Consider the following 23,087-nt stretch of genomic DNA (forward strand, 5'->3'; position numbering starts at 1 on the left):
GGACGCTGCCGGCAGTTGTCATAGCAGCTATGCAGTGTTGACGGCGCGGCTCGCCGTTACACTGCGCATGCGCGGGATAGAGCGGTGAATGCTGGGACAGCATTCACCGCATCCCGGAAGTATACACAGGAGTGCCCGTAATTAAGATGGCAATGTCCATCATACTTTTTTATAAATTATCCTTTTCGTTTAATCGTATAATTTTCTACAGCTACTCCCATTTAAAATGACAGCATCTCAGACAGGTGCTAAATGTCAACAAGTTGATAGGGTGATGTCATTGACTTACGGATTTGGTCAATGATGTCAGCCAGGATCCCCATACAGTTTGTTGACATTCGGTCTCCAGTCTTGGAGCTGTCATTTGAGAGTGGAGTAGCTGTGGGAGTAGTAGTCAGTGGGATCATGACGATCATTGTGTCAGAAGGTTGTTGTTAATTGTTATTCATGTTGAATGGAAACCACTGGACGACATGATTTAGGTTGGATTTACATAGTGGGACATTGCAGCATAGCCTAATTTATTTACATGGGAGAACTTGACAGGTGGTGTCACTTGTCAAACACAGCATGTAGAGCTAATATTGGTGCACCATAATGCCAAGCATTGGGGCCGCAGTAATGTGTACTCATCCAAGTGCCACCATATCCACTTATAGGTGGGCCGTTGGGGAGGTAAAAACACGGAGCGACCTCCTGTTTTTATCCCCTGTCCCCAGCAATGCCTCATCCCCGCATTCCTGGTCTGGTGGATGTGGGGGTGTATAAGGGTCATTTATCAGAATCTCTTAAATAAGGGAACCCCCAGATAAACTGATACATAATATGTATCCATGGTTAATTATTCCCCAAAAAAAGTCAATAGTAAATGAAACACCCCATGATGTAAACCCAACTTCATTTGCAGTCATGTTGTCCAGTGAGGTAGATGTAGTAGGCTCCTGCTGCCCTCAGTCAAACTCCTATGAGAAGGGTAGAGAAAGGAAATTACCGCTCAAGGCAAAGTGATGAACCTCTTCACCAGATCAGAAGCCACGGGTGCTGGCAATGCATGTGATAATGCAAAATGAAGGAAAAATATCTGGACAGCTGCACTCCACAAATGTTGCTTTTATTGTAAAAATAAAATGACAACATACATGTCACAGCAAACAGGATACCATCTGACGCGTTTCACACCAAAACGTAGTGCTTAATCATAGCACTAAGCACTAAGTTTTAGTGTGAAACGCGTCAGCTGGTATCCTGTTTGCTGTGACATGTATGCTGTGATTTTATTTTTACAATAAAAGCAACATTTTTGGAGTAAGGCTGTCCAGATATTTTTCCTATGAGAAGGGAGCGGGGGTGTGGCTTACTGACGCTGTATGTGTCTATGCATGCACAAAATCCAGCTTGTGAATGCACAGGCATGGGTACCTTCTTAGCACCTCTCTTGCTGCAGGAGGCACCCAGAGGAGGGAGAAGCTGAAAGGGCTGGCAAAGGACTGCCAGATAAGGGGGAAAGTGCCCCTTCTGGGCAACATCACTGTTAAAAAAAAGGTAGCCTTTAGTATCGCACCAAAACTTAGTGCTTAATCATAGCACTACGCACTTAGGCCCAGATTCACAGAGAGCAAGGCGCACATTATGCCGCCGTAGAGAAAACACCGTACGCCACGCCAACGTGCGCAGAGTGGCAAGCATTGCATTCAGCAAGCCAGTGCTCCCAACGCTGCGCCAGCGTGGCGTGGGTTTCGAAGGCGCACGCCGGCATAGGTGGAAGTGGGCATGACCCCATGTAAATGAGGCATGGCCCCAATGCAAATGATGGGCCGAGCGCTAGACAGGTACGTATCACGAACTGCGCATGCGCCATGATGTGGACGCATGCACAGCACCCCCCTGCGCCTGCTCACAACCACACTGGCACAACTGCCTAAGCTACGCAGGATCACCTGGTACGCCGTGAACATAACGTACGCCCAGCCAGACACACGTCCAACTCACAATACGCCGGCTTGTGTTCCCTGGTGCAGACCTGTGCATGTCTGTTGCCGGGTTGCACCTCATTTATAGGGAATAACTTTACGCCGGACGTACAACTTATGTGCATCTCGCGTAGCATGCACCGGGCACAGGCACGTTCGTGAATCGGTGTATTTTCCTCATTTGCATGGCTAATCAATGGGAGCAGCACCATGCGCCCAGCCCATATGTGCGCCCACCCTACGCCGGCGTGTGCAAGCGACGTCGGCGGGATGTAGCCTGTTTTTAGGCGCATGTTGGTTCGTGGGTCACTCTGGAGTAATTCATCCTCAAAGTTTCCAGCAGAAAAAGTTGTATCTTCAATTAGCTCATCTGTAAGTTGGCAGCACATGTACATTGTATTGGTGAAGGTGCGTTATTTTGGTACAGATGCATTTTATTGGTACAAGTGCAACATTGTTGGTATAGATGCATCATATTGCCTTTCCAGAGTATAGTAAACTCTGAATAAAAACAACGGAACAATGAAATACATTTTCTGAATTTCTTTTATCACAAACAGAATGCCATTAAAGACAGTTTATACCAGTATGAACTGTGACGAGGAATAATTTGTCTCTATGGATTTAGATTCTCAAAATGAGATCGCTTTATTCAAAACATCGCTTAGATTTCTGAGAGAATCCCAGCCTTCCAGCTAAAAATCAATAGGCTCTACTCTTTAGTAAATTACTTCATTTGCAGAAAACAAGGCTGAGGTTGCATGCAGTGTTTTCCACAGAACAAACACATGATATCCAACCCGAAATAAAATCCCTATGACCATGACTTATATACTTTATACAGTTTGAATAGATAACAACACCTCAACTATTAGTAGTCCCCAAACCCAAAGGAATAAGGAGACCCTCTCCGAAAAAAAAACAACATATGCACAAAACTACTAGTCGTGGAATTTTAACCAATGTGTCTACCAGGGAATTTTTTGTTTTTGTATTTTAAACACGTTAAAATGAGCTTTTTTGCTGGAAATTACATTAAACCCTCATATATATATATATATATATATATATATACACAGTATATATATATATATATATATATATATATATATATATATATATATATATATATATATATATATATATATATATATATATATATATATATATATATATATATATATACACTTCCCAAAACCAATGGCCCTGTAGAGTCAAATTATAGTAATTTCAATTTTGTATGTTACAAGATATTTGTGCAACTTTTTATTAAACACATATCTACCACAAACTTGGTTACAAGTCACTGAGAGATACATCAAATCCCTAAAAGAAAAAATGAATATTATTATTACTAATATACAGGATTTATATAGCATCAACAGTTTGCACAGCACTTTACAATATAAGGGGAGAAAATACAGCAAATATACTATTCAATACAAAAGGGTTAGGAGGGCCCTGTTCATGCAAGCTTACAATCTAATAGAGAGGGGCTGGTGTAACAAAAGGTAGTAACTGTGAGGGATGAACTGATGAGGGAGGTACAAGATTTGGTTGTTAGCTGAAGGTAGGATAGGCCTCCCTTAAAGTGACACTAAGGCCCCTTTCACACGTGCGGACCGTATGTCCGTTTTTTCATCCATCCGTTTGCGGATGAAAAAGGGACATACATTGGTCCCAATAAGATTGCGGGTGTCAGCGGATGAACATCCGCTGACACACGTAATCGTCCGCCTCCGCAAAGATCCGATTTTGCAGATGGAAGGAAACCGTATTTTTTCTTCCGTCTGCAGAGCGGATCGGGTGAACACGGACATACGGTTCGTGTTCATCCGATCCCCCCCATAGGGGAGAGCGGAGAAAAGACAGGGCGGTCCCTGCACAGTGTCATCTGCCGGCTCAGCGGGGATCAACGGGGCGATCTCCGCTGAGCAATCGGAGCATACGGAGGCCGATCATTACTAATCCGCCCCATGTGAAAGGGGCCTAAAGCTTCTTTTTTTTAAAAATAACAAACATGTCATACTTACCTCCACTGTGCAGTTCGCTTTGCACAGAGTGGCCCTGATCTTCTATTTTCTGGGGTCCCACGGCGGCTCTCGCGGCTCCTACACGCAAGAGCTTACCCCCTCTGGGAGGCTCTCTTCAGAGGGTGTTACCTTGTGGGCAAACTCCCGTGCCATACAATCGGCATCCATAGCCGCCGATTAGATGACACGGCCCCGCCCCCCGGCTGCGCTGCTATCAATCTGTCCAATGAAAAGCCAATCAGGCATGGGGAGAACGACGGGGGATCGCGTCCTCGGAAATTCGGGGCTCAGGTAAGTAAAACATGAGCTCGGGGGAGGGGGCGGTGACTGCAAGGTGTTTTTTCACCTTAATGCATAGGATGGTTTACAACCCCTGTAAGAGATGAGTTTTCAGGGATTGGCTAAAAGTGAACAGAGTAGAAGATTACTGGACATATTTGGGTAGTGAGTTCCAGAGGATTGGAGAGGCTCTGGAGGAGTCCTGGAGACGAGCATGGGAGGAGGAGACTAGGGGGCTAGAGAGCAGGAGGTCTTGGGAGGAGCAGAGAAGACGGTTTGGGTGATATTTGAAGACAAGATTGGTGATGTAGCTCGGGGCAGAGTTGAGAATGGCTTTGTGTGTTATTTTTAGTGTTTTGAATTTTATTAGTTGGGCAATAGGAACCCAGTGGAGGGATCGGCAGAGAGGGGTGGCAGACACTGAATGGTTGGTAAGGTGGATGAGCCTGCTAGTGGCATTCATGATAGACTGAAGAGGAGATAACTTGTGGAGAGGTAGCCCAATGAGGAGAGAGTTACAATAGTCAAGGCAAGAGATAAAGAGGAAATTAATAAGTTGCTTAGTGGTTTTAACAGTTAACCACTTGGTGCCCGCTCTATAGCCGATAGACGGCTACAGCGCAGGATTAAAAAGCTGGGTGGGCATCCATGTACATTATCCTATTCACGCTGCCAGCACGCCCCATTGGGTGCGCGACTGACACACTCTGTGTTTGCTGAGTCCTTGGGACTCAGGTAATCACTGATCAAGGTAAAGGGCCTATCACAGCGGGCCCTTTACCAAGGGAAGTAAACAGAAGCTATCAGCATGAAGAAAAGAAGAAAGCCATTAACTGGCTTCTGTTAGAGAGACATTGGTCCCCATAGTACCCACCAGTGCTGCTAATTAGTGCCCTCCAGTGCTGCTAATCGGTGCCCATCAGTGCCATCTATCAGTGTCCATCATTGCTGCCAATCAGTGCAGCTTATCAGTGCCACCTCCCGTGCTGTCTATCGATGCCCATCAGTGCCACTAATCAGTGCCCATCTCTGCCACCCATTAGTACAGCCTCATCAGTGCCTTCTGTTAAGTATCCACCAGTGCTGCCTCATCAGTGTCCATCAGTGCCACCTATCAGTGCCCATTAGTGCAGCCTCATCAGTGCCACCTCATCATTGCCCATCAGTGAAGGAGAAAAATTACCTGTTTACAAAATTTCATAACAAAATATGAAAAAAATTAATTCAAAGTGTTCAGTCTTTTTTTGTTTGTTTAACCCCAGTGGTGATTAAATACCACCAAAAACAAATAAAGAGAATAATAAAAAAAATACCACCAAAAAAAAGCTATACTTGTGTGAAAAGAAAAATCACATGGGTAGAGTTCAGAGTGTTGCACGCAATTATCATTCAAAGTGTGACAGCGCTCAAAGCTGAACAGTGGCCTGGGCAGGAAGAGGGTATAAGTGCCCAGTAAGCAAGTGGTTAAAAAGGGGCGTAATTTTGGAGACGTTTTGGAGGTGGAGTCTGCAAGATTTGGACAGCGATTGGATTTGGGGCTGAAAGGAAAGGTCAGAGTCCAGTATTGTACCTAGCACCCTGACATGAGGGGAGGGACTGATGCTTGTATTACTGATCTTGATGGAGAAGTCAGGGGAGGGGGTATGGGTCGGAGTAAAAATTATAAGCTCAGTTTTAGAAAGATTACGTTTGAGGAATTGGTGTGACATCCATGCTGATATGTCAATTAATAAGTTAGGTAAACAAGAGGAGACTGAAGGAGTGAGGTGAGGAGTAGATTTATGTGTTGTCAACATAGAGATGGTCCTGGAAGCCATAGGAGTTTATTAATTGACCAAGGGAGGAGGTGTACATTGAGAAGAGGAGGTGTCTGAGGACAGAACCTTGGGGTGCCCCTGCAGAAAGAGGGAGTGAAGAGGAGGAAACAGAGTTACAGGTAACACTGAAGGAACCCTGTGATAGGTAAGAGGAGAACCAGGAGAGAGCAAAGTCTTGAAGGCCAAGAGAGTGGAGTTTTTTGAGGAGGAGGGGTTGGTCAAAAGTATCAACGGCTGCAGAGAGGCCTAGTAGTATGAGTATGGAGTACTGGCCATTGGTTTTAGCAGTTGATTGATCATTAGTAGGAATGAGCTTGATGTTCGAGTCGAATGTAAGTTCGACACGAACATCGGGTGTTCGCCTGTTTGCCGAACAGCGAACAGGAAATTGAAGTGCCACGGAACACCTCATAACTACCCCCTGAATTTTTTTTGCCAATTGTTCGCAATAGTTAGCATTATTGCACATCAAAGGTCACCCCTGAACATAATGTGACAACATCTGGACCTGAAGATGGGCCATTAAGACCACCGTGCCCTACTTTGTTGAGGGGCAAGTGGCATGTCCTACACTCCACCATACCTGAAGGTTCCAGCTATTTTACAGAGAGGCAGTGGGCTGAGGGGGTCACAGCAGCAGTAAAAGTGTCTACTACAATGTGGGAGGTTGTTTTTTTTAATTTCCTGACAGCTTTTCTTTAATAAAGAAGATCACCTGCATTTCTTCACCTGAATAAAGTCATCTGGGGTCATTAACATAAGTTATGTGAATAGCTTGTGGCAGTAACTGCATTTCTCTGGTGTTCACAAGACAACTGGACTATATAAGTAATTATAATAACTCCCTTCTCTTCCTGATCAATAGGTATTAAAATACAATTCAGGACGAAGGAAGCGGACGGTTTGCTGGCGTGTGCTGTGTCAGCGGGAACTCAGGAAGAATACGTTGTGCTCCAAATAAGACGAGGGCGCCTTTACTTCCTTTTTGATCCACAGGTAAGAGTCAATGAAGAAACCAGTGAAAAAGATCTCTATCAAGCCTCCCAAAGGCATCTGGTACATTTAATGGTCTCAGATGATGAGGCATTCGCTGTTTCCATTTTTCCTATTGATCCAGGTTAATGGGTTCTTTAAAACCTTTGAAGATTGGAGTTCTTTGGGAAAGAACTATTGAAACACCTGAGGCAGTTTCCAATTTAATTAGTTATCTATTTACTACAAGCTCACATTTTAAGGATAACACAGGCAAGTGTGGAAATATGTTGACCTTGATAATGACGTTGTATTTATTGTATTTCATCAGGGCTTGTGTTTTCCTATATGTTTTCAGGTTTTTTTTTTTTTTAACCCAAAAACCACATTTAATCAAACTCTTAATAAAGAACAATATATAAATGTACCCATTCACAAACAGGGACAGTTGTGTCGAAAGCTGACCAAGTATGGGCAGGAAGGGGCAATGGGGGATGAGTGACAACCAACGAAGGTTATGATTGGACAGATTTTGAAATCCCTTTGAAAAGCTTCCTGTTCTTTTAAAAGAGAGTTTCCGACTAAAATAGTATTGCTTTGTAAAATTACAAAAGTGACTGTATTATCACCTTGTAAGTTCACAAACTTTTGATAAGCCAGATATTAACATAAGCTGCCTTGAGGTGGTCTATTCATTATGAATAGGCTGCCAAAGCATGGCAATAAAACAAAAACCCAACCTGAACTTTTTTAAGGCTGGGTTCACACTAGTGCGAATTGGATGTGGGTTTCACCGCATCCTATTCGCATTACAAGAGATTGTGACCGGCTCTCTATGGAGCCAGTTCACATATCCCTGGGGAAGCTGTGAAGCAGATTGCATAGAAGTCCTGTGTGTCTTTGGCTCAGGGATGCACCGGACCCCTGCTGCGAGCCACATTCGGCAGCAGTGTGAACGCAGCCTAAGGCCTCGTACACACGACCGAGTTTCTCGGCGAAAACCAGCAAGAAACTTGCTGGGAGATATTTTTTTTGCTGAGGAAACCGGTCGTGTGTACATTTTCGTCGAGGAAACTGTCGAGAAACTCGACGAGACAAAAAGAAAGCATGTTCTCTATTTCCTTGACGGGAATGGAGAAAATTGGCTTGTTGAGTTTCTCGACGGCTTCACAAGGAACTCGACGAGCAAAACCATGTGTTTCGCCCGTCGGGTTTCTCGGTCGTGTGTACGAGGCCTAAGGCATTACACCAGAAAGTATGTTGGGTGCCATTATAAATAATTGTGCCATTCCCCAGCTCAAAGGTCTAACAGTGCCCTATGGCCAAGTTCACACTTGCAGTGGCGTAAAAACGCATGGATGAGTTGCGTCTCCCCCTCCCCAAATCGCTCTTCATTAACCTCCCTGGCGGTATGATTATTTCAGATTTTAGTTGCTGAAAACGGTACCATTATTGCATGGAAATTTGGCGTTTTAAATTGTAGGCCTGTAATTCTTAGGAATAACTCGCTTAACCACTTAAAACCCGGACCAAAATGCAGGTAAAGGACCTTGCCCCTTTTTGCAATTCGGCACTGCGTCGCTTTAACTGACAATTGCGCTGTCGTGCGACGTGGCTCCCAAACAAAATTGGCGTCCTTTTTTTCCCACAAATAGAGCTTTCTTTTGGTGGTATTTGATCACCTCTGCGGTTTTTTATTTTTTGCGCTATAAACAAAAATAGAGCGACAATTTTGATAAAAATGCAATATTTTTTACTTTTTGCTATAATAAATATCCCCCAAAAATATATAAAAAAAATATTGTTTTACTCAGTTTAGGCCGATACGTATTCTTCTACCTATTTTTGGTAAAAAAATCGCAATAAGCGTTTATCGGTTGGTTTGCGCAAAATTTATAGCGTTTACAAAATAGGGGATAGTTTTATTGCATTTTTATAAAAAAACATTTTTTTACTACTAATGGCGGCGATCAGCGTTTTTTTTCGTGACTGCGACATTATGGCGGACACATCGGACAATTTTGACACATTTTTGGGACCATTGTCATTTTCACAGCAAAAAATGCATTTAAAATGCATTGTTTGATGTGAAAATGACAGTTGCAGTTTGGGAGTTAACCACAGGGGGCGCTGATGGGGTTATGTGTTCCCTGAAGTGTGTTTACAACTGTAGGGGGGTGTGGCTGTAGGTGTGATGTCATCGATTGTGTCCCCCTATAAAAGGGATGACACGTTCGATGCAGCCGCCACAGTGAAGCACAGGGACCGATCGCGGGTCTCCAGCGGCGATCGGGTCCGCTGGTGTCACGGAGCTTCGGACCGAGTCACGGGAGCGCGCCCGCGACCCACGGCTGGGTACTAGTACAGGACGTACCTGTACGTACATGTGCCCACCAGTGCCATTCTGCTGACGTATATGTGCAGGAGGCAGTCCTTAAGTGGTTAAATCTGTCCAAACAAGAGTCTAGTAGACATACCGGGTATGACAAAGTTTGAAAAACAAAATCATAAATTATAATAAATAACTATAAATAATTATAACAAATAATAATGTAATTATAATAAAAATTATTCAATAATGTAATCAAATCAAAAACACTGAAATGTTCTCAGTTGCATAATTGTCACTGTCATTACTTTTATTTTTTTATGACGAATTTCCCCACAAATCGCTATCGCACAATTCTGCAAGTGATTATAATTTATTATCGCTGTTTTCTAGCTGCTCTAAAACCACTTTTGACATAAAGGGACACTTTTGGTTGCTATGGACAATCTCCAGTTTGCAGGCAGAAAGAACAGTTTTTATTATATAAAAGAACATGTAGGACACTGGGCAGACGACTAGGGATAAGGGGGGGGGGTGTATTTTTTACATACAGTACTGTAATCTATAAGATTACAGTACTGTATACTGTATGTAATGTGTTTATTTACTTTTTTTAATTTGGCGCCGTTCTCCGCCCCCGTGCGTGGTAACGTCATAGGGAACGGAGATCGGCGGTACACAGGGACACTGTGTGAATCGAGCGAGGACGCTGCTCGCTCACACAGCGGGGAGGCATCGCAGGATCCAGGGACAAGGTAAGTAACTTTGTCTGTGGCTGCTGCGAGGCGAGCCCGAGTCTGGCTCGGGGAAACCGATTTTGGTAAAGAAATCTTACCCCGAGGCAGACTCGGGAATACCGCCAGGGGGGTTAAAGCAGAGATAAATTTTGTGATACTTAACCTCCTTATAACAGCCCAATGGCCCCTACTGGAATTGGTATCTTCTAACCTGCCAGGCTGCAGCCATTCTCATTGGCCAGCATGGGATGATGTCAAGTTGATGACACTTCCCATCGCCATCTTTTTGTATTGCAGCGTGACTTGTCTCTTAGCTGTCAGTGAACCTGTGCCCACCTGACAGTTTCTGAAACAACACATTATAGGGCCTAACGAGCGAATCTTAGACATGACTACCAAACTAAGAGTGAGAAATCTTCTTCACGTACTCAATGCAACATTTGGAATGCTGCATCATTTGTAACAATTTTAACGCTAACTAAGGACACTTTGATGAGACAGCATTTAATAAAATGCTCATTAATTTCATCATTAGCAAGGGTATGCCAAGAAGTAAGCCAGTTCCTTATGTCACGCCCAATTAGCATCTCATGCTCATAATCCCATTAGTATTGTTGAATTCACTAATGGAGAAACTAATAGGCATAATACCAGGGCACATTAATTGGGCATGACACCAGTTCTGGTTTTAATTATTAAACTACAATAATGAAATGCATGTTTGTAAAATATCAAATGTTTAAATAAGGCTGAAGAGGAGATAAAATGGATCGGAAATGCCGCAGTTTAGGCTGAACGTGTTTGGCTTTTAATTCGTAGCCGCAGTTTTTTTTGTTGTGCTTGTAAAGTTTTTCTCCGCCGTTATATGAGGGCTTGTTGTTCAGTGAGGGGAGACCAGTATCAGAGGAAGAATCTGATGCAAAAGAGTTTCTCCTATGATGCACTTTGGTAGGTAACACCATACAGTACTGCAGCACTCCTGTTTACAATTTTGGGATAAAAAGCCGGTTACCACTACTGGTGGGTCCAGGAGACATCCAGGTACACATACAGCTCATCACTGTGCAGTATTGTGCTGGGGCTCTGTGGTCCACAGACCTGAAGGGTGCAGTTCCTATGTCCACCAATGGGTGTCTCCTAGCAAGCAGCAGGTCCAAGGAACCAAACTTCACCTTCATTATAACCTGCATGTGAATCGCACAGGAACCGCACTGCACCGCATTCCTGTGCAATTCACATGCTACCTAGTGCAGTGCAATTCATTTTAAAGAGGAAGTAACCTCCCTTTTTTTGTTTGTACCTATAGGTAAGACTATAATTAGACTTCCCTATAGGTACTGTAAATATCTCCTAAACTTACAGGGGCAGATCCTCAAAGAAATTACGCGGCATATCTCTTGATACGCTGCGTAATTTCAAATTATGCCCGTCGTATCTTTGTTTTGGTATCCACAAAACAAGATACGACGGCATCTGGGTTAGATCCGACAGGTGTACGCCTTAGTACGCCGTCGGATCTTAGATGCAATTTTTCGCCGGCCGCTAGGTGGCATTTCCGTCGTATTCCGCGTTGAGTATGCAAATTAGCTATTTCCGACGGTCCACGAACGTACGAGCGGCCGTCGCATTTTTTTACGTTGTTTCCGCTCTGCTTTTTCCGGCGTATAGTTAAAGCTGCTATATGGTGGCGTACTCAATGTTAAGTATGGCCGTCGTTCCCGCGTATAATTTTGAACATTTTACGTTGTTTGCGTAAGTCGTCCGTGAATGGGGCTGGACGCCATTTCCGTTCACGTCGAAAACAATGACGTCCTTGCGACGTCATTTGGAGCAATGCACCCTGGGAGTTTTTACGGATGGCGCGTGCGCAGTTTAAATGAAACACGCCCCCTACCCGCCGAATTTGAATTCCGCGCCCTTACGCCGCGAGAGATACACTACGCCGCCGTAACTTACGGCGCAAATTCGTTGAGGATTCAAACCAAATCAAAGTAAGTTACAGCGGCATAGCGTATCTTTCATAAGCTGCGCCCGGCGCAGATGTATGTGGATCTGCCCCACACTGTTTAGGAGATAATTACTGTAAACTGTGCCGATTACACATGTGCTCTGAAGAAACAGCCACCCATGCCATTTCTTCAGGGCTCGTGCCGTGACCAGCAACTCCCATGTGCATGAGTGGGAGTGACATCATCGCAACTCCGGCGCCAGAGCCCAGAAGCAAGATGTTGGCCATGTCAATCGTGTGTGGATGTCGCTGCAGGGCTTAGTTTTAAGGCAAGTCTTTTTAATGCAAGTATGTGATGCATACTAGCTCATTATGTCTTTGTCTTGCAGTTTTTTTTTGGAGGTTTCAGCCTCTTTAAATGTGTTTAAATCGTACCACATGACACCAAAAAAATGCAGGCACCTTTTTTTGGAGTCACATCGCAACCAGATCGCATGGTTGTTTTGTACCATGCGATCCACTGCATCCAAACCACACTGCATTTGCTAACAAAACAAGAGAAAATAGTTCCCCCAAAGAAGACCAGGATTAGAACACTATGGAAAAAACACAGAATTGTATTAAGTAGAAAAAATGTAGTGCAACAAAAGACATATAGAAAATGGCAGCTAAACAGAGTGGTATCACAGTTAAAAAAGACAACGTTGTCAATTAAAATCAAGGGAAACGCAGCTGGTATATAATAATATAATGGGGTATTGAGAGGCTACACAGGTGAAGGACTGTTACCAACCAGCTGGTGAGCTCTGTCATCTCTACCTAATGTTTTACATTATGGACATACCAGCCTGACCCCTGTGCCTTATACTCTCCCCCATATCTGCAGCCCAGCGCCATATTTGTGCTATATTTGTACCTATTGAAGCCTTTGCATACCTGCGTTAATCACACTAGTGTTTCTTTATGGACTGCATCTGAGTTCTATTACCATTATGATTAGCAAGTATTTGTCCTATTGACAAAGTGACAGACCTACCTCCACACATCCATCCAACCAGGACCCTTATCTCTGGATGCACCCTTTTCAAATAGCACATTCAGCTCACTGGAACCCCCCCCCATACACAGGACTGCTAAATTTACTAAAGTCTGGGGGTGTTCCCACTCTGAGCTGTGCTCCATTAATTGTGTGCCTAAACCAGGTGTGTTTGGTCATTGGGTTATGTATGTGTGATGCGCAGCTGCGATTCCCTTGATTTTAATTGACAACGTTGTATTTTTTAACTGTGATACCACAGGAAAGATCTAGGGTCAAAAATACCCCAAATCTCTTCTTAACCTTTAAAAGCAAAAGCTAAAAAAAGCTTTTTTGCTTAAAATATATATATATATATATATATATATATATATATATATATATATATATATATTTACTTCCAGCCTGGACCGGAAGTGATGTCATGACATTGCTCCGGTCCTCCAAGGCCATAGAGGCAATCAAAGAGTATTAACTCTTTGATCATCTATGTGAGCAGCCGGCCGCACAATCTTGTAATTTCTCAAACTAATCGGTGGAAACAGTTGCGTCCCCCCCTGCCGCTTCAGAAATCGTTCCAGCGGCTCATGTCCTGCTAAGACCAGTTTCATGAGAAAGCAAAAAACACTTCAGCCACAATCCCGTTAAACCACTTGCAAACCGCAACGTACTGTGTATATATATATATATATATATATATATATATATGATTTTTTTAACACTTACTGACCGCTATATATATATATATATATATATATATATATATATATATATATATATATATATATATATATATATATATAGCGGTCAGTAAGTGTTAAAAAAATCATGAAGGAGGAATATAATGTTCCACAAAGACCTGTAATGATAGAGGAGAGCATAGAGTGTCCTGCAGGCACTTCCTTCTATGCACTTCCTGTTTGTGTTGCTTGAAGATGGCTGACATCAACTTCTGAGGGCAGGTGAGTAAATTGTAACTAAAGTGCTCTTTAGAATATCTCTGAGAGACAATTGGATATACCCAATAGCACCTGGATGTCTCTCTTCTCTTACTTTGCTCAGACAATTACTCATACATCAGCATCAGTGATTTTAGACCCCTTTCACACTGAGGAGTTTTTCAGGTGGTACAGCGCTAAAAATAGCGCCTAAATACCGCCTGAAAAACTCCTGCCCAGCCTGAGGGCTTTCACACTGAGGCGATGCGCTGGCAGGAGAGAAAAAAATCTCCTGCAAGCAGCATCTTTGGAGAGGTGAGAGGAGCCGTATGTATACCACTCCTTCACCACTCCTTCCCATTTAAAACAATGGGAAACCACGGTAATACCGCCTGCAATGCGCCTTGCGGGCGGTAATAACCCTTTATAGGCGCTAGCGGGGGTTAATACTGCACCGCTATTTTTAGCGGCGCTATACCTTCACCGCGCCTCCCGCCCCAGTGTGAAAGGGGCCTTATAGTCTGCACATGCAGCTTTTGTCTGACGAAGAAGCGAAATTGGCTGTGGAAAGTACCGTGCTAATGATCCGAAAATCGTTGTACGAATTTTTCCATCCGATTTTCATACCGTGTGTACGAGGCCTTTAGAAATTTAGTCAAGTGTGAACAAGACCTTACTTTCACTTCTCTGCAGCCTGTGACTGACAGTGAAGAGAGAAGCAGCAGACTGATAAGCGTATCTCTTTGTTACTTTCTTCTGTCTTTCCAGAAGCATATTCATTCTTCGCACATGTGCACTACAGTACACTACAGTACAACTGATTGGCTGCTTCTCCTTCTCACAATATTTGCTCTGCTATACAGTGGTTTCAAAGAGGCCAATGCAAAGTCATATTAACCCCTTGGAACCGGGGGTTAATATGAGTTTTAGGATGCTGTGAGGTGGGGCGAGGTTATGATCATGTGACTCCCGTGATTGGCTGTCACGGTAGTCATATGATCGGAAAGCTCCCAATCACAAGCAACAATCAGGAGCCGCTGGCAACGGTGCCAGGGGCGTGCAGGGTGCATGCTCTCTGTACAGGTGGATTTGCAGTAGTGCACGCAAATATGCAGCTGCTCTGTCCCAAGACCCACCCCTCGAGAGGCTGCATATTTGTGTATGGCCAGCGCCAAGAGATTAAGAGACTCACAAATGCTCACATTTAAAAATACATTTTTTATTGGTGTATTTACGATTTAATGACCGCCCACCGCAGATATACTGTGGAAGGGCAACTCTATTGCACGTACCAGTACGGTGCTTCGTGTAATACAGTAGATGCAGCCGGCGGCCTCTATGGCCACCCATGATCGCCCCACAGAGAGGCAGAACGATAAACAAAGGAAAACAAAGCAGATCCCTGTTCTGTCAGGGGAGTACAGTGGGATCTGCTGTTCCTAGTGATCAGGAACAGCAATCTCTCTCTGTACTCCCAATCAGTTCCCTCCCCCCACAGTTAGAAGGCACCTCCCTAGGACACACTTAACCCCTAAATCGCCCATGGTGTTAACCTCTTCCCTGCCAATGACATTTACACAGTAATCAGTGCATTTTTATAGCACTGTCGCTGTATAGATGTCACTCACTGGTCCCAAAAAAGTCTCCGATCTTTCCCCGCAGTGTTGCAGTCCTGCTAAAAATTGCTGACCACCACCATTACTAGTAAAAACAATAATAATAATAAAAATGCCATAAATCGATCCCCTATTTTGCACAAACCAACCAATCTACGCTTATTGCATTTTTTTTTTTTTTACCAATAATATGTAGACGAATGCATACTGGCCTAAACTGATGAAGAAATGTTTTTTTTAATATTTTTTCCGGGGGTATTTATTATAGCAAAAAGTAAAAAATATTGTGTTTTTTAAAAATAATTACGGACTTTTTTTTGTTTATAGCGAAAAAAATGCCACCAAAAGAAAGCTCTATATGTGGGGAAAAAAGGACATCAATTTTGTTTGGGTGCAGCGTTGCATGACTGCGCAATTGTCAGTTAAACAGACGCAGTGCCATATTGCAAAAAATGGCCTGGTCATTAAGGGGGCAAATCCTTCCGGGGCTGAAGTGGTTAATAAATACAAGGCTGCATTACTTTGCCTGTAGTTCAGCCTTAAATCCAAGAAATGTCTGAACATTGGAAAATAAACATATGTGTTTCTCTATGGTCATTTAAACAAATATATGCAAATTGAGATATAGAATAAAGATTGTATTAAAAAAAAAAAAAATTAATTGACTTAATTTTTTTTTCTATTGGTCAGAACTCAGCAGTGGCTGTAACACCCAGGAACAATGGCAATAAAGTCTACAGTGACAACAAATGGCATGAGGTTATTGTCAGAAGGAGCCAAAACACGGGGTACATCATTGTGGATGGAAAGTATACAGGTAGAGTCACATCTCTGAGAGAGAAAGCAAAATGTTCCAAATTATACTGGAAAAAATGGATTTGTGCCCATTCACTTGGTGACACATTGCCATGCATTGTAACATGTTGTGTTGCAAAAATATATGCCTACATCATTTTATCCTAGCGCACACCAACACAGCAACTTGTCTCTTAATCTCTTTCTCTAGGCTTTGGCTCCTCATCTGGTGCTGGCACAGTGATTGGTGATAACACTGGTGTATATATTGGAGGACTCCCAAGGCACTTTTCAATAGAAAGAGATGACACAGGTAAGAACTTGCATACATACAGTATATGATTGTCACTCCGGGGTAAAATATGATGTCATTTATTTAGTCACCACATAGCCCTGCTAACCAGCAATGGTGACCTAGTTGTAATCCAATTCTATGACAAAAACAGAGGTCTCTGCTGGATAGATTTGTAAACATGTGAAAGCTGCACTCAAGGTAAAATGGTTCCTACAGAATTCTATAGCACAGTGTTTCTCAACTCCAGCCCTCAAGGCGCCCCAACAGGTCATGTTTTCAAGATTATCCTAAGATTAAAATGGCTGTAGTAATTACTAAGGCAGTGAAACTAATGAAATCATGTGCAAAATAATGGAAAGCCTGAAAATATGACCTATCAGGGCTCCATGATTACTTGAGTTGAGAACCAAAAATAATAAGAAGAAATTAATAAATAATATGACACATCCCAGCAAACCCTCTACCTAAAGTCTAGGGTTGCCACCTGTCCAGGATTCACCTGGAGAGTTTGGGTTTTGGAGTAATGCGTCCGGGTTTCAGACCACCTGAAACCCGGACACATTATTCAGACCGGACAATGGCTTCCAAGTTGGCACTAACAATCACCTCCCCCTCCCTCCCCCCTACACACACACACACACTGGAGAGGAGAGAGGGCTCAATCTTCTCCTCTTCCTCCCACACCTACCCCTCTATGTTCAATTCTAAGGGGCGGGCTAGGGCAGTATATAGACAGGCTAGGGTAGTATAGGGGCAGGTTAGGGCAGTATATAGACAGGCTAGGGTAGTATAGGGGCAGGCTAGGGTAGTATATTGACAGGCTAGAGTAGTATAGAGGCAAGCTAGGGTAGTATATGGACAGGCTAGGGTAGTATACGGACAGGCTAGGATAGTAAATGGGCAGGCTGGGGTAGTATATAGACAGGATAGGGTAGTATATAGACAGGTTAGGGCAGTATAGGGGCAGGCTGGAGTAGTATATGGACAGGCTAGGATAGTATACGGGCAGGCTGGGGTAGTATATAGACAGGCTAGGGTAGTATATAGACAGGCTTGAGTAGTATATAGACAGGCTAGGGTAGTATATAGACAGGCTAGGGTAGTATATAGACAGGCTGGAGCAGTAAAGGGGCAGGCTGGGGTAGTATATGAACAGGCTAGGGTAGTAAGTGGGCACACTAGGGTAGGATATGGACAGGCTAGGGTAGTATAGGGGCAGGCTGGGGTAGTATATGAACAGGCTAGGGTAGTAAGTGGGCACACTAGGGTAGGATATGGACAGGCTAGGGTAGTATAGGGGCAGGCTGGAGTAGTATATGGACAGGCTAGGATAGTAAATGGGCACACTAGGGGAGTATATGGGCAGGCTGGGGTAGTAAATAGACAGGCTAGGGTAGTATATAGACAAGCTAGAGCAGTAAAGGGGCAGGCTGGGGTAGTATATGAACAGGCTAGGATAGTAAGTGGGCACACTAGGGTAGGATATGGACAGGCTAAGGTAGTATAGGGGCAGGCTGGGGCAGTATATAGACAGGCTAGGGCAGTATAGAGGCAGGCTAGGGTAGTATAGGGCCAGGCGGAGCAGCCCGGGGGCAGTTGGCATCATGACACACAACTGCTAGAAACAAAATTTCAGTTGTCAATTTACTGAGTAAATAAAAGAGAAGTAGAGGCGGCCATGGTTCAATTTGCTGCCCCTCTTAAAGTGCTGCCTGGGTCCAATCGACCCACTGGGACCCATGGTAGGGCCAGCCCTGCTTGCTCCGGCCTGCCTCTGGAAGAAACTTCCAAAAATAGCTTGGAGGGTCAGACACTGAAGTTGATAATATTCATCTGACCTCAGCCAATCCCTGGGAGGAGACACACAGAAGGTGGCTGGGAGAAGATAAGTGTTTGGGAAGCTTGTCTATCCTGGGGTTGCCACTCCTGGGAGGCAGCCTGTGTACTGAACTTGTTGTTTGGGCCTCAGCATTTGCATCGCTGAAGGTCTGAAGGAGATCTGATGGAGAGACATTTGCAGAGACTTGTCTGGAGAAGGACCTTTTCTTCCTCACTGGGGAGTGTAGCATGGAGACTGGGTGCCAGACAGCTGTCCTTAGATTTTGTGAGAAAGACTTTAATTATGGATCCCAGGTGTGCATGTGCTTGGGAATGTAAATGGCAGAAGTTGCTGTAAGGAATAAGACAACTCACATTGAGTTCCAGAAGAACGCTCTTTTATTATCCGATACTGCCCTGAAGACACAAGAGGGGAAATACTGGTTAGGTACTGAGGGTGGAAAGGACAGACTTTTTGTTGATGAGATTTCCATGAGCATAGTGGAATACAAGTTGTTTTTATATCTTAGGTGACACTGAAATTGTTCGGAAGAGTTTTGTTGGTTGCCTTGGTGACATCTATATACAGAGCCGTGACAGCTCTACAGAAGAATGGGACCTGCTGGACTGGGATATGGCAGAAGAAAGACACAATGTCTATGAGAAGTGGGAAGGATGTCCAGAGACTTCAGATGATGGAGCACATTTCCTTGGCTTTGGTAATATAAATGACAAGTTTTCTGCTTTTACGTTAATAAGCGGCTAAAAGAAAGAAAAACAGTTTGTGTTACCCAGAGTATTCAGTTGTCACCATCATTGTCATTGTTAGAGCGTCTTAAGCCAGCCATACATGGAACAAAATTTGCCAGGGACCAGCCAAATTTTGACCCATGATTGGGCAAGCTAATTGTCTATTGATCGACTTGGTTACAACCAGCCTGTCAGATTTTTGGCACACAGCTACTGCTGGCGGTCATAGCCGCTAGCAGTAATCATTATGTTCCGCTGGCTGGGAAGCAGTGGCGACTGGTGCTCAAAATATTTGGGGGGGCACAAACAAACTGAAAGTTTTTTGAAAAAAAAAACCATCAATTGGAGCCACTGTGCCCATGAAACGCTGCCACTGTGCCCATGAAACGCTGCCACTGTGCCCATCAAACACATTCACTGTGCCATCAAACGCTGCCACTGTGCCCATCAAATGCTGCCAGTGTGCCCATCATATGCTGCCACTGTGCCAAATTCTGCCCGTATGCCCATTAAATGCTGCCAGTGTGCCCATTAAATGCTGCCAGGGGGCCCATCAAATGCTGCCAGTGTGCCCATATGCTGACACTGTGCCAAATGCTGCCTGTGTGCCCATCAAATGCTGCCAGTGTGCCCATTAAATGCTTCCAGGGTGCCCCTCAAATGCTGCCAGTGTTCCCATCATATGCTGCCACTGTGCCAAATGCTGCCAGTGTGCCCATTAAATGCTTCCAGGGTGCCCATTAAATGCTGCCAGTGTTCCCATCATATGCTTCAACTGTGCCAAATACTGCCAGTGTGTCCATCATATGCTGTCACTGTGCCAAATGCTGCCATTGTCCCCATCAAATGCTGCCAGTGTCCCCATTAAATGCTGCCAGTGTGACCCCAGCCCATTCGCTGTCTGCCCGAAACTTACCCTGTTTTGGTGGGGCAGTGGGTGACGGCGACGAGCGGGGTCCTTCATGTCTCCTGGGGAGCCGGGCAGTTCTCCACACCGTCCTTATGTCCCGTCAGGCGCCTGTTGTTTCAGCCAATCAGGTGACAGGGTAACCAGACCCGATGCACCTGATTGTCTGAGAGGCGGGTCAGTGTTAGGGAAGCGATGTATTCGGTTCCCTAACACAAGACTAAGTAATCAGCGAACGCACAACAGTGTGCCCGCTGTTTACCCTTTTGGAAGCTATTAGAGCCTATGGCTCTAATCAGGCGCTTCCAAAACACTTCCGCCTCTGTAATTCATATGCTTATACTTGAGTATATACAGTATGTTATGTTAATCTAGTAACTAATATTTTCCAAATATACCATAATTATACAATAGGGGGATACACCTATCTATCCTATCACTCTGCATCCAATCAGGCAGGCCCCTGCACTCCATAATTGATGGTAGATGTAAAGGAGATTGTATAATCCAATTGTAAAGTGTATAGTGAGCTTAAAGGGTCACTAAAGGAAAACATTTGTTTTGCTGAAATGACTGTTTACAGGGTATAGAGACATAATAGTAAAATGATTACAAATAGATAAAAAACAATCATATAATGTACCTGCAGTTTAGTTTCGTTTTTGCTGTTGTTTCCTGGTTCTCTGATGTACAGAGCCAGAGAGCCAACAGAGGGCAGTGAAGGTTTTGCATAACGAAACTGGATTGGTGCTGAGGGGTTTTAGACACACCTCCTTGATTAGTCACCACAGTGAGAAATCTCCCAGTACTGTGCTGATCAGGAAACAGACAACCAGGAAGTGTCCAAAACAGAGAGGAATTACAGCAACATCAAAGAAAAACCGAACAATGAGGACATGAAACCAGGACTGCAGTAAGGTAAAGGAAGCTATTTAGCTAAAAAAAAATTCCTTTAGTGACCCTTTAAGTGTGTGGCCACCTTTGGCTGTTGGAAGTGAAAAAATTACAGGGACACAATGTGGACATTTACATGTATTGTTTCTATGTCATTGTAGGCTTCCTGGAACTTTATCCCATTGTATTTCCTGGCGGTCCAGATATTGAAATATCTTTCATGTTTAAAACTGACCAGCTGAGAGGACTTCTGCTTTTCATGTATGACAAGGACGGGCCGGACTATATCATGGTAATTATGATCTGATTTACTGAGGAACATAGAGATACATGTGCAACGTGCAAAATTATCCATTACACCCAATCAGACTGCATCTTTTATTGATTTCTTTACAAAAAAGTGAAATACAGTTGCAAAAAAAAGTATGTGAACCCTTTTGAATGATATGGATTTCTGCACAAATTGGTCATAAAATGTGATCTGATCTTCATCTAAGTCACATCAATATACAATCACAGTTTGCTTAAACTAATAACACTCAAAGAATTAAATGTTACCATGTTTTTATTGAACACACCATGTAAACATTTACAGTGCAGGAAAAAGTATGTGAACCCCTAGACTAATGACATCTCCAAGAGCTAATTGGAGTGAGGTGTCAGCCAACTGGAGTGCAATCAATGAGATTAGATTGGAGGTGTTGGTTACAGCTGCCCTGCCCTATAAAAAAACACACACCAGTTCTGGGTTTGCTTTTCACAAGAAGCATTGCCTGATGTGAATGATGCTTTGCACAAAAGAGCTCTCAGAAGACCTACGATTAAGAATTGTTGACTTGCATAAAGCTGGAAAGGGTTATAAAAGTATCTCCAAAAGCCTTGCTGTTCATCAGTCCACGGTAAGACAAATTGTCTATAAATGGAGAAAGTTCAGCACTGCTGCCAATCTCCCTAGGAGGTGCCGTCCTGTAAAGATGACTGCAAGAGCACAGCGTAGACTGCTCAATGAGGTGAAGAAGAATCCTAGAGTGTCAGCTAAAGACTTACAAAAGTCTCTGGCATATTCTAACATCCCTGTTAGCGAATCTACGATAGGTAAAACACTAAACAAGAATGAATTTCATGGGAGGATACCACAGAGGAAGCCACTGCTGTCCAAAAAAAACATTGCTGCACGTGTACAGTTTGCACAAGAGCACCTGGATGTTCCACAGCAGTACTGGCAAAATATTCTGTGGACAGGTGAAACCAAAGTTGAGTTGTTTGGAAGAAACACACAACGCTATGTGTGGAGAAAACAAGGCACAGTACACCAACATCAAAACCTCATCCCAATTGTGAAGTATGGTGGTGGGGGCATCATGGTTTGGGGCTGCTTTGCTGCGTCAGGGCCTGGACGGATTGCTATCATCAAAGGAAAAATAAATTACCAAGTTTATCAAGACATTTTGCAGGAGAACTTAAGGCCATCTGTCCACCAGCTGAAGCTCAACAGAAGATGGGTGTTGCAACAGGACAATGACCCAAAGCATAGAAGTAAATCAACAACAGAATGGCTTAAACAGAAGAAAATTCGCCTTCTGGAGTGGCCCAGTGAGAGTCCTGACCTCAACTCGATTGAGATGCTGTGGCATGACATCAAGAAAGTGATTCACGTCAGACATCCCAAGAATATTGCTGAACTGAAACAGTTCTGTAAAGAGGAATGGTCAAGAATTACTCCTGACCATTGTGCACGTCTGATCTGCAACTACAGGAAACGTTTGGTTGAAGTTATTGCTGCCAAAAGAGGTTCAACCAGTTATTAAATCCAAGAGTTCACATACTTTTTCCACCTGCACTGTGAATGTTTACATGGCGTGTTCAATAAAAACATGGTAACATTTAATTCTTTGTGTGTTATTAGTTTAAGCAGACTGTGATTGTCTATTGTTGTGACTTAGATGAAGATCA

At 43.6% G+C, this 23,087-nt stretch overlaps 1 protein-coding gene across 1 annotated transcript in view; it reads left to right on the forward strand.

Annotated features, from left to right (window-relative positions):
- USH2A (usherin) overlaps positions 1–23,087 on the forward strand; it is a 1,018,338-nt gene that overhangs the window by 368,488 nt on the left and 626,763 nt on the right. Inside the window, exons 22-26 of the mRNA XM_040347840.1 lie at positions 6,965–7,095; positions 16,366–16,492; positions 16,682–16,783; positions 19,114–19,302; positions 21,296–21,426. Of these exons, the coding sequence (XP_040203774.1) occupies positions 6,965–7,095; positions 16,366–16,492; positions 16,682–16,783; positions 19,114–19,302; positions 21,296–21,426 (680 nt within the window). The remainder of the gene's footprint in view (positions 1–6,964; positions 7,096–16,365; positions 16,493–16,681; positions 16,784–19,113; positions 19,303–21,295; positions 21,427–23,087) is intronic.

The sequence above is a fragment of the Rana temporaria genome, chromosome 4 (genome assembly GCF_905171775.1).
Source record: "Rana temporaria chromosome 4, aRanTem1.1, whole genome shotgun sequence".
In the NCBI taxonomy this organism is placed as follows: domain Eukaryota; kingdom Metazoa; phylum Chordata; class Amphibia; order Anura; family Ranidae; genus Rana; species Rana temporaria.